The sequence below is a fragment of the Trachurus trachurus genome (assembly GCF_905171665.1).
Source record: "Trachurus trachurus genome assembly, chromosome: 7".
Classification (NCBI taxonomy): domain Eukaryota; kingdom Metazoa; phylum Chordata; class Actinopteri; order Carangiformes; family Carangidae; genus Trachurus; species Trachurus trachurus.
In genome coordinates, this window is record NC_139901.1 from 9,514,431 (window position 1) to 9,527,101 (window position 12,671).

The following is a 12,671-nucleotide window of genomic DNA, read 5'->3' on the forward strand; positions in this document are numbered from 1 at the left end:
CCATAATGATCTGGTGAATCTGGGCTAAAAAAAAAGAAGTATTCCACCTGAAAAGTAGTGCAGATGCGTTTCCTTTTTGAATTAGTGTTTTTTTTTTTCAAAATTTGAGACTATCTTTAACATCAGAGAATATATAAGTACTTTCCTCATTAGTTTTGTGCTTTTAACATGACATTTTTTAAATTTAAACAGAAATTCCACCCTCCTCACTTCCAGCTATGTTCTTTTTACCTGTGATGGCCCTGATACACCTTTGAACGAATTGGACCTTTTGGTGATCTTCGGATACAGATAAACAACATCTAAGAGCTTTCACACCGACCTTGCTCTCTGGAGATGCCCGGCTTGTACCAGAACCTCGAACTGTCCTGGACAAACTTCACACCAACCCTGTTCCCATTTTCGTTCTCCATGGAGGCCACTCCGTCGCTCTGGCCTGTAGGGGGGGCAATTTCCCCCACGGTGGGAGAGAATGTGACGTGGTGCTGATGCTGGCTGGCGCTGCTGGTGGTGGTGGAGGGAGGCACGTGGCCCATGGCCGGCCTCAGAGTTCCCGCCCCTTCAGTGGGGGAACCCGACTGGACGGGCGGGTGGCGCTTCTCCGGCAGAGGGGGTTGCGGGTGGGGGAGGGGGATGGAGATGGTGGAGTAGTTGGAGAAGGAGGACGGGTGAAGCTGAGGGGTGTGAGCGGAGTAGCACAGCCTCTTATTGGTGTCCTGAGCGGCGCCGCCGTGCTCCGTGGCTGGGAAGTGGTGATACGGGGGTCCGTGCTGCTGAACATTGTTGGGGTGCTGGGGGTCGGACCCACCCAACATCAACCTTCTACCCAGGGTGGCGAAACCGGGCACCGGGACGTCGGACACGGGGGAGCCCTCCATGCTGCTGGGTGCCGGCTGGGGGGAGGATGGCGGAGCTGCGGTGGGAGATGCAGGAGCCTGGCCGTTGGAGGTGCCGACGGGTTTTGGGGCTTCGGGGTGGGGGGCTACCCTGGTCGGAGAAGATCCGTTGACCTCCGGTGCGATCGGTCCTGCGGCCTGGGTCTGGCTCTGAGGCTGGGACACGGCCTGTGTCACAGCGGGCGGCAGAGCAGCAGCTTGTGAGGGATGGGGGGCGGGTTGGGGGTGAGTCTCTGGTGCGGGTGAAGCATGTACAGGGGAGGAGGGAGCCTGGCAGTGTCCCTGGTTTGGTGTGGCGGGCATCACGGAGTCGAAGGAAGTAGCTGAGGGTGTTGAAGGGGACGGGTCTGTCGGTGCAGTGCAGTGGTTGTGGGGATCTGTTTGTGCGGGTGTGGTTGTGTGCGACTGTGTGTCCTTGGTGGACGACGGCTCTGCGCTGCTCTTTTGGCTCTCTGAAGATTCCTGGACGGTGTTGTCGACCCGACAGTGTCTGTCCTGTGGCTGTGGCGCCTCGTAGTCACTGCTCAGGATGTCCGTGGTTCGGATCTCGTACTCCCTCCCTCCTGGACTGGGGCTGAAATGACCAGATAAGAGTCTTACTGTCACAGAGCTAGAGAACCAACTCAATTTCTACTCTAACCTACTCTCTGAACCTGTCTTTAAAATAATGTCCCATGTCCTTTTTGGTCATAAATCAGGTCTATGTTCCATGTCAATACTGTCAAAGCATCAAAAACCCTCCAGAGAAATGTACACAGCCTTCAGAAGCTGAGTCTTGAAACGAGCCGACAGGAACTCTCTGTAACTTTGTGATGTCACAACAAAGCAGCTGCCATGACCGTATGGCCCGCCCACTAGGGCCCACCATCCAGCCTTGTAAATTTGGTTTCTCCCAGTGTTTACCTGTAATCTGCTATATTTGTCATGTAACATGACAACATCTACCACTTATTTATATATCACTGAGATGATTATTGGTTCTTAAGTTAAAACCATAAATATATAGTCTAATACAGGGATGCCAAACATGCGGCCCGTGGGCCAAAACTGGCCCGCCAGAGGGTCCAATCTGGCCAGCAGGATGAAGTTGCCAAGTGTGAAAATCACATAGAAGCCAGAGGAGGCATAATATTGTTGAAATTGCCAGTATTTTTCTCAAGAACGTTCCGGTTGCTCATTAACATGTTTTGTAAAACAGGTTCATTTGCACTAAAACAACATGAATATTTAGAGTTCTCATTATTTATAGGTTATTATGCTATTATTTTACTGGTCCGGCATCACTTGAGATCAAATTGCTCTGGATGTGGCCCCTAAACTAAATGAGTTTGATACCGCTACTCTAATAGATCAACACTAAAACACTAGAAAGGAATCACAGACAGGACCTGACATAGAGGAGCGCTCTTGGTGACAAAACCCTTGTCTACTGATGGAGTGGAGGTGGGATACCTTTCCTGTGTGCGCAGGGGGCTGCTGGTGTGGACGGGAGTGGACGGTCCAGACATGTCAGACGGCGTGGAGCATGCGCCGTGGCCGTCTCTATTGACTCTCTTGAAGGATCCGTGGGTGATGTGATCCCTCCAGCCCACGCTCTCACCAGAACTACGAAGACCATCTGCGAGAGGGAGGGAACAATGGATTTTACTTTTACAATCAATAACATCCATGAACGCAGAATCAGCTGAGGTCAGCGCCTGGCGAGACGCGGTAATACGTGAGTAATGTGTGAGGTATTTGTCTAGTTACGCACAAAGTATCAGTGGGTACTGTTGTTGATTATGGACAATTTATCCACTTGAGTTTCCCGTTACTAGAAAACACATTTCTCAGCGTCTCTGTTTTAATGAGACTCACCAGTGTGTGAGTCAGAGCCGTATGACTGCTGCGAGTCTGGGAGGTGGTGGTGGTGGTGGTTGTGGTTATGTTCTGCTGGCCCGTTGCTATGGCTGCAGGGCCCCGTCATGGAGGAAGCGGGAGGCAGCGGGGACGTGGACTCGGACTGGTAGCCGGAGGCGTAGCCCCTGCTTTCGGATGGCGAGGGCTGGTACGGCGAGTAGGGGCACACCTGCCGGGGTGTTTGGTAGCCGCTGCTGCTGCTGCTGTACTTCAGGTCCAGGTGAGAGTGAGCGTGAGATCTCGACGCCTCTGGATAAGCCGGGTGACCCGACGGTAGGGGGTCGAATGTGAAGGCCGGGAGATCGTGACCCTGAGGGGCGTAGGCTACGGTGGCCCTCCTGTGCCAGTATTCAGCCTCTCTGTCCCTCTCCCACTGCAGCTCGGCCTCCCTGTCTCGGTCCCAGTGGAGGGACAGCTCTCGGCCTCGCCTGAGCCCGGGATCCCTCTCCCAGTGGAGCTCCGACCCTCGGGGTAGCTCCGTCTCTCTGGCTCTCCTGAGCCCCACCTCCCTCTGCTGGAGCTCCGCCTCCCTGTCCCAGTGGAAACTGTCGCCTCGGTCCAGCCTCAGGCCGTGGTAGGCCGCCGAGTCTTCCCTTCTGATGGCGCAGTCTCTGCAAGGGCAGCCCGGGGGCGGCAGGCCGTCCATCAGCATTATGTCGTGGTAGGTCGGGCTGGTGGAGGGTTTGGAGTGGTGCGCGTGGGCGTGGTGGTGGCTGTGGGGCGGAGGCGGGTGGTGGTAGGGGCCGTAGTCGTCCTCTCGACAGCAGATGCGACTCTGAGAAGGGAGGGGGTGGTGGTGTGGGGGGTTGTGAGGGTGAGGGGTGAGGTCCGGTGACGGGTACGGGCACATGTGTCGGGAGGAGGGAACGTCGGAGCAGGAGCGGTGCAGGTAGTGCGGCGGGCCACTCTGGCGGTCCCACACCAGGTCCGGAGGGGGCAGCGACTGGTGGGAGTGGGGGCTGTAGTGCTGGCACAGGTCCATGTGTGACGGAGGAGCGGCCGGGTTAGGGCTGGCGGAGGGCGTGGCCCCGTGGTGCCCGTTGGTGCCCGGAGCCCGATCGAGGCAGTAGCCGTTAGGCATGAGGAGGGTGCGGTCGCAGCCGGGCTCGGCGCAGCGCTGGGACCGGTAGCCGTCCCGGCAGGAACATGAGCGGCTGAGTCTCAACGTCCCGGTTCGCTCCGAGGGCAAGGAATCTCCGTCGTCCAGGATGGCGGTCTCTCGCTCTCCGTCTCGGTTTCCCTCGATGCCTCCGAGGAGGCGTTCCAGCTCCTCCCTTTCCTGTCTGGTCGGAGGCGGCGGACGAACGGGCTCGTCCTGCCGGTCGGAGTGGACGGATGGCTGGTTCAAATGGATGGAATGGCCGGAGAGGCCGGAGTCGGAGCCTTGAGTGATGAGATGATCGGGCCTATCCTCAGAAAGGGCCACACCTGGACTGCTCCCATTGGTTGAGGTCAGAGAACCAGAGCCGGGCCCTCGGCGCTTCTTTATTTGAGCGTAGAGACTGCCATCTACAGGACCTCTGGTGTGGGCAATGTCTAAAACAAAGGAAAAGAAACCAGATCAGCTCATTAGATATGCATAAAGACATATTATCTTCAGTTGTTATTATCCTTTTATTTCTGCTTGACATGAAGTCAGACTTGGAAATATTTGAGATTTTCCAAATGGTTCGGGTAATAACTGTAAACCTTTTCTATTAAACGTGCCATACTTTATCGTGTGTTGACCCATAGAAAGATATATTTGTTTCAAGAACCATAAAACATCTCAGTGTAGTTTTACATCTCCAACAGCCAATCAAAAGAGAGAAGCCTCTGAGCCTTTCAGTGACCTAATAAAGATATAACAGCTTACTTTACTCAGATATATCAAATCATGCTTTGCTGTGTCATCACAAAGTAAAAAAAACAACCTTATGGCTGATTTTAAAGCTCTGTTTCAAGTATACAATACAAGCTGTGTACATTTCTCTATGGACTGAGGTTTTGATACTTTATAAAAAGCACATGGGAATCTCTCTTTAAATTATAATTGACCTTTAAGATCAAGCTGATATGGGATTCAAAGGAAACAGCTGTGTTACCCTCCAGACTGTCCTGGTATCGCTGGTTAAAGTTCTCGTAGGAATCCCAGCGAACCACCGGGTCAGCAGTGTTGTAGTCGACGGTGACGGCCGGGTCGTTCTTCTGGTATTCACGACCTGTGGAGAGATGCATTTAATCTGCATTTGTTTCCTTCTTTAAAACCATTTCAGATTTACAGTCGGTTAGTATTTTCCTTATTGGACAAATATAAACTAAATTTACAATCTAGAACTGGCATGAAGGAGCTGAGTGAACCAACCTTTGATCTTCTCAGGTCCAGAGGAGAAGACAAACTCAACTGTAGCATCGGATGGAAAACGTTCATCTGAGGAGAAGAGGGGGAAGAATGCTCAACAAAACATCAAGGGAATAATAATAATAAATACTTTTTCATAAAATCATAAAATCTACATCACAGCCTATAAATACAAATAGAATCTCCACATGAGTCCCAGGTTTATGAAAGCATAACATTGCTCCAGTGATGTGGCAAAACCCCAGGAAGGAATCAAAACGTGTTTCTGCTCTAATATATCAAATATACTAATACCTTCCGCAGATGTTTTATAAGTTCCATGAACCAACAATGGTGTGTTTATGTACATTTGTAATGCTTCATTTAGTGTAATGGAATCACGACCACATGCACAACCTCCTTCGCCCTGCAGACGTGCTTCTCAGCTACACATGTGCTGTCATTTCAGGGAAAGTGAAACCGAGGAGGAAATGAAGTAATGAGCATATTCATTATGGACTTAAGGAATACACCAGCGCTCACCAGGCCTCCTCTACTCTCTCGGAGGGATCGTTAGAGACACTCACTCCAGCATACAGTACAACTCATTTTCAGGATACTTGCCCTCCAGAGAACTGTTATTATGTCCAGGACGGGGATTATGCTGCTATTATTTAGGGATTTCTTCAGCCACGGTATTATTCAAGTCAAACCACTGTGAATACATTCCCACAATACCAATTTAAAGAGCTGCAATTATATCCATTAGTTGTGTCTGGTGATTCCACAATTAACAAACTGTGCCTGAATGATAATCTGAAAGTGCAAAATGAAACTAAATCCACCTTTAGGGGAGCAATAAACACTAAATTGTTCATGTACATTTTAAGTGAGACTAGACTCACAGTCTTCTTTTTACAAATCAAATCAAGTCAAGTCTTGCTCACTTCAGCAATTTGAGGGCTTTTGCAGCTGAAGCCTGGTATGACCAGTAGCTCATTGTGGCTAATGTTAGCTACATACACACAGAGTGCAGGTCAGCTGACTTTAAGGCTCCTCTCTGCTTGTGATACTGTTGCACTATGTTTTACATTTTACTGATCTTTCCACTTGTGATGCCATTCTCCCATCATATTAGTTATCTTTTTCACTGTTGTTGATTTGTTTTAGCTTTAGCTTGATTTGTTTTATTCTATTTGTGTGTTGTTTTTGTGTTTCATAACAGCTGCTCTATGTGGGCTTTCAATCTCTCCCTAGGGACATATAAAGTTTATTGTACTGAACTAATTTTAATCTCTATAATGACATATTTTGGCTTTTTAGCTGCTAAATGTTCAATGCTGCTTACTTGCTAATCCTAAAAGTTGTTTGCTATGGAGTAGAGTCAGTTCATTGGGATTTTACAGATTTTTCTTGGGAAACAGCTGCCTGCTGATTCTGATGCTGCAGTAAAAAAACAAAACAAAACGATGAGGTAAAAGATGCTGTAATACTCCAGAGAGCTGAGAGGAAATGAAGAGTCGGGTGAATCCAGTGCAGACACACAACTGCAGCCATTCCCTGTCCCTTAATGTTTAACAAAATACTCCAGTACCAATGCAGAAAAGATGCAAGACTAAAAAATGTGTGGCTTTTTTCTCTTGCTTAGTTGTCCTCTCTCCAACAAACTCTCTGGAATCTTGTTCCAACCCTCATCTGGCAAAAATCATCCACTGTGTTACTTAACCTCTGATCAGCTAAATAAAATTTACCAGTACAAGCTTCGTCCAGCTCCCCTTTGCCAAACCAGAGCTGAGATCCGTGGATGGTGCACGTGTGGAACTGCAGCCTGAACACGGTGTCTCTGTCGGCGCTCTGGGCTCGTCTGTGGTAGCATTTGACCTGCAGAGGGCGGCAGAGAGGGGAGAGGAGGCACACATCAAACTGCATGTGAGGTAATGAGAGGTTGAAACGGTAAATATAAGGCTTTTTAATCCCATAATGAGTGTCGCCTCCACAGAACAGACAAATCATGATTTCTTGTTAACAAAATGTCAAAACCAATTTTCTTTTCAGAAATGAGCCATGGCAGTTTCACCAAACCTTTGCAGCACTACTACTTTGTGAAGTATTCCATAAGTTTATGGAAGCCTTAGTTACTAAGGGACACCACCCATGTCAGGGGGTCCTCCTGTTTGTCATTTCCTTCCCACATGACTCACCATGATGTCACCCTTTAGCAGCAGGGCCGGTTCGATGGTCACACACAGCCGCCTGCCTCCGGTGCCCTGAAGGTCACTGTGGACGACACAGAGCACACAAACAAGACTGTTAGATAAGTCAAAACAAACAAGATAGAGACAGTATGTGATTAAAAAATGGACAAACCAAACAAACAAACCAGATTATGTTTAAACTTGAGAATCGCCATACTCTAGATTTAATAAGTTGGAAGACACAAATTAAAAGCTGGTCTGAAGTAAAAAAAGACATCCTTTGTGTAATTTTATTCAATCCCGTCTCTTTAATTACTCAACTCTGTCAACTCTGAAACCTCAGCTTGTGAAAGAAAATACCCCAGTGCCAACAAGTGCACGCTGGCTTATCGTATTTCACCCAGAGAGACTCACTATATGCCTGAAGTGTAGACCAACTGCATGGCCTGGTAGATCTTCAAGAAGGGGTAGTAACCTGAAGACAGAGGGAGAGAGAGAGACGAGGGAGAAATTAAGACATTACCAACATGGAGATAGAAGAATGTGCTGACAGCCAGCCCACCCGCCTCCGCCTCCTCCTGGACTCGATCATCTGATTAAAGATAAACAGACGAGTGTGCGTGGGAGGAGGAGGGTGAATGTGGCCGTCTATGAGAGCTGCGGTCGGTAATGTGGCTCTGAGTCAGGAGGGAAGCCTGTCAGAGCGCCACGCCAACACAAACATCACATTACATATACATTTTATCTGTAAACACGGGCACAGCCGGGGGGGTGGGATGCCTCCATTCCCTGAACTGCGTCTTAGTATGAAAAAGACACTGTGCTCTTAGAAAAAAGAAAAGAAAGAAAGAAAAACGTTTTCTTTTAAGACGTCATCTTGACGTAATTTTCTGATGAGTAGTAGAGCTGGTGACACATACACATGACGCACATGTTACCAATTCTACAGGCAGCAGGAAAATCCCTAAGTTATAAATAATTTGCATCTGGATGTGCTGATATTTTGCATGTAAAATGATTATATGATAATGAGGTTATGAGTGAAATATCGCAGCATTTGTAGAAATCAATAACAGTGAAGTGGCAGTAATTTATCTCATATTAAAACAAGGTTTCTACCTGATGCACAGCGATTTGTAGCAGCAAAACATTGGTGCAAAGCTCAAACTGGTAGATGTTGAGCTGTCAAATTGTCTCGTTCATTGTATTGAGAGTTACTGTGAGGTTGCCGTTTTGTGCTCAATAAAATAGCAAAGCAGCCGGATCAACTGCAGTGTGAAGATCGAGCAAGAACCAAACAAGGGAACTGGGATGTAGATACGATTTTCAGGAACAAACAGATGTATGACACACACACCTCCTTCACCCTGGAAGTTCGGGAGCGATGGGATGAGAACTTGGTGGAGGAAGAGAGGGCTGCTGTTCATCTTGATGGCCCCGGACAAAAGGCCCCCGAAGTAATAGATATACCTGAGAGACGGAGGGAGAAACAGTGAGAGAGATCTTCAGGATAAAACATGAGAGATAAAAATGGAAAATAAGAATACCAGATGTAGACTGAGCTTAAGAACAAACCTTTTTTTTAAAAGAAAGAAGAAAAATGCAAACGCACATCTGTCCGCTAAGAAAAATGTTCTGGAGCTCAGTCTAAATATTTCACTTTTCCTAAACTCTGTCCATTGGGTATGGAAATATTTCTTGTCTCTGTCACATTTGAAATTGATTCAGGAAAGTTCTTGAGTGCCTCGTCATTTTCTTGACACTAGTTTGCTGCCATAAATCTCAGTGTGCGATTACTGTAGGTCTGAATGTTCAAGTCTAACATTTTTTAGATTTAGAAGAACTATCAAAAAACAAACAACAAAATTACATTTCTATAAGACGCTACATCCAGTAGGTGGTTAGATTTGGTTAGACAATGTGATTATCCACCTCTAATGTTTACTAAATTATATAAATTATAGCTTGTTTATTTAATTCACATAAAAGTGAACAATCAACAAAGGAAGTGATGAGGAAATCCACACCACTCTAAAGTATGTTTCTGAACATGTAGTCAGCAATTAACTTAAATGTGTTAAACATATTCACACATTTTAGGCTAAACCAACACCCACGGCCAAGCCCAGTGCTTGAACTCCAACTCATTGTGTCTTGTTTCATAGCCTGAATAGCTTCTTATTTAGCTCTTGGTAATAGAATAACAATGTCAGACCATTGATTTTCCTATTATCTTTGGTAATTATATGCCTTGTGTAGCATCCATGCTAGTCTGCGTCAATGTTTTTTTTTTTTTTTACAGTGCAATAAAAAGAGGATGGGTCATTTATAATACTTTTTGTTCCATGGACTTTTTTCCACAGCAGACCTTTTGGCTTGTCTTAGTATGAAAAGAACACTTACATATAACATTGACAATGAATATTATGTTCTATTCAAGTTCCCTCTTAAGTTATGTCAGTGTGACAGTGAGTCAGCATAAACAACACCATGACCCTGAGACTGAACTAAATGGATTACAGTCGACATTAGTTTTGTTCCGTCTGTCACATGCCAAAATGTCGTCTGTGAAAAGAGACTAAGCACTAGGTTAAAAATAAATCAGACCCAGCAGTTGGACATATGAGGAGCTCCGAGGTAAAAGCTGTTTTCCCTTTCATTCCCCTTAAATAGGATGCAGGGGGGATGCATTTAATAACTCCAGCTAGGATGTGGGATATCCTCGACCACCACTGCACCTCCCCTCCATCCAAATTTCCCCTCAGATCACCTCGTGGCCTCTACCTGTTTTGGGATGGCTGGAGGGAAGGGGACACCTTATCTTCACAGAACTTCCTCATGGCCAGAGTACTGAGAGCCTGATCCGCTCTGCAAAATAAAAGCACACACACACACACAGACGCTTTCAGCCAACAGTTTCCACCATGGGACTTGCACCAGACTCTCTAGATGCCAGAAAGTACATGGAGAGGATACAGCTGGCACTGGCCACAGGATGAAACCAGTTTCCACTGTTCCTATGTGAAATCCACGGGGCTTAATTAATCAAACGACTTATCAACAGAGTCTGAATGGAAATCGTTTTGCTGCATATACAATACTTGAATTAGAACACATTCAGACGCTGGTGTAATACGTTTTTAAACATATTTGGCATGCACATTTTGAGTAGTCAAATATAAATCCAATATGTTTTTGCACGTCAGTTTAATAATCTTTAATGTGTTCCATGTGTGGATATTCTGATGAACAAGAAAATGTCAGATTGTGGGTTTGGATGCCTCACACACTCACACACACACACACACACACACACACATACTCACCCTGCAGAGATCTTGCTGTAGTGCATGTAGGCTGCAATAATGACGCCTGTTTTCCCTTTGTTGCCCTGTTGGAGGTAGAGGGAACAACAAGGACAGAATCATGATATGCTGATTGCATCCTCGGGCATTGTGGTTTTACATTAAGACAGCTGATTTCCACAATCTCAAAGACCTGGCAGTCTTAACTGGAGGTTTTTTTTTTAAAGAGACAACAGTTCAATAGAGATGAGATCAAGCAGTATGAGTTCAAATTAAAAAGCTCCCTGGTGTTTTTTTCACACCAGGCGGTCTGTAGTATCTGACACATTCCTCAGACATTCCTCCTTCAAATTCCTAATGTGACCCCCCCCCTCCCTTCAAGATATCAGTAAGAAGGCTGCACCTACACACCCGAGTACAAATTAAAGCTTGTTTCGCTCAGTCTATCTCTCAATGACAGATTCTTCATTGACAAAAACTTGTTTATTCCCCAACCCTGGCGTGATCTGCAGCTGGGAACAGAAGAGCCTGTAGCTGGAATGTTGTGGAAAGTCAGCAGACCTCAGAAGTAGTCTGGTTTTAGTATTTAAACTCTCCTGACCAAAACCAATAAATAAAACATCCAGACAAGCCGTGGGAGCTCGGTTGCCCCTCAGTGTTGGTCGGTCACTGTTTGGTAGCGGTGGAAACGTTCAAATTGCAGCCGCTTTTCCTGAACCGACGGCATTAATGAGTCTCTAAATGACGCGTGTCAGTGTGGAAGTTAAACGTTTTCGTTGAGAGAGTCTGATCCAAATTGAATTGGCTAATTTTGTGGCAAAGGTGGAAACATTTTATTGAATTATAGTATGCACTCTGCAATTTTGGTTTTTGGAAAGTTATGTTTTAACTGCTTTATCTTTATATATTGCATTTTATACCCGAAATACTCCATGGAAATGTGTATTGCTGCTTACACATGTAAATGCTTGCACATGGTTACTAGAATTACCATTACAGTTTTTACAAAATAGCAGTTAAAGCATGTGAGCATGCCTACAATATTGTTTTAATGTAGTACCTCTTCGTATTTAGGGTGTTTTATACTTCTACTGCCCTACATCCCAGAAAGAAATTGTATTCACTCCAATTTCACATTGATTTTGCTACTTTCCAGACTTTCTCAAATCTGAAACACATGACTGATAGACAGACATATGGATATGATCCACTGTTAAAACACAGTATGGATAATTCACCTGTTACAACTTCCTCAATGTCAGAATCATAGACATGTTACTGAGAAGCAAGTTTGTTTCTTTCTTTAAAATCAGGCACCACTTACTGATCCTTTTTTGTCTACTGTGTCCTCCTGTCTATGACTTTATATTGAATACTAACATGACACTTTAAGATAAAATATGTATATATTATTATTATTATTATTTTTCAATTGTTATTTTACACTTGTCACTATAAAATGTGCATCAGTAAAAAGTAGCTCCAGCACTAACATTTGCTTCGACCTCTCTATAATAACACTAGCTCAGTTTAGAGCCTGGGAAACAGTTGGACATCCGTCTGAAAAACCCTGCTGGCCCCCTGAACTCTGACCTTGCAGTGGAGGACCACCACGTGCTGAGGGTCGGAGGTCAACCACGTCTCCATGGCCTTACATATGGCACAGATCTTATCCAGCGGTGGGGCGTGGAGGTCAGGCCAGCCAAAGTCATGAACCTGGAGGTGGATGGAGACGGAGGAGAAATTAAAAGGATGCAAACTGAATCCTCAACACCAAGAATTACTACGAAAAAAAAAGGCTCTACCTTTGGATTTAGCCGTGTGATATCGTGGCGCCTCTCGGAAAGATTCAGGAGCTGGAACAGAGAAGAAGTTCATCACTGTGCCGAGTCATCATTTCAGTTATTTTTATGATGGGTGTGTGACAGAAAAAAGCAGACTGCTAATTTGCGGGTTGCTCGGTGTATTCTGTGGCTTCTTGATGCCATATATTAAGACATACAGTATTGTCTCTGTGCATCTGCAGCTGAGGGAGGAGGTACAATCACCCGCCGCA

General features: G+C 45.9%; 1 protein-coding gene across 6 annotated transcripts in view; it reads right to left on the reverse strand.

The window, feature by feature from the left end:
• Positions 1-12,671, reverse strand: part of tns2a (tensin 2a) — a 50,713-nt gene that overhangs the window by 5,401 nt on the left and 32,641 nt on the right. For all 6 annotated transcript variants that reach the window (XM_083974932.1, XM_083974933.1, XM_083974931.1 and 3 more), the window contains 13 exons: positions 12,421-12,471; positions 12,209-12,331; positions 10,637-10,701; positions 10,095-10,178; positions 8,668-8,780; positions 7,725-7,785; positions 7,317-7,392; positions 6,867-6,996; positions 5,140-5,205; positions 4,880-4,996; positions 2,754-4,331; positions 2,349-2,514; positions 323-1,470 (listed from right to left, as the gene is read on the reverse strand). In XM_083974932.1, coding sequence (XP_083831058.1) covers positions 323-1,470; positions 2,349-2,514; positions 2,754-4,331; positions 4,880-4,996; positions 5,140-5,205; positions 6,867-6,996; positions 7,317-7,392; positions 7,725-7,785; positions 8,668-8,780; positions 10,095-10,178; positions 10,637-10,701; positions 12,209-12,331; positions 12,421-12,471 — 3,778 coding nt within the window. The remainder of the gene's footprint in view (positions 1-322; positions 1,471-2,348; positions 2,515-2,753; positions 4,332-4,879; positions 4,997-5,139; positions 5,206-6,866; positions 6,997-7,316; positions 7,393-7,724; positions 7,786-8,667; positions 8,781-10,094; positions 10,179-10,636; positions 10,702-12,208; positions 12,332-12,420; positions 12,472-12,671) is intronic.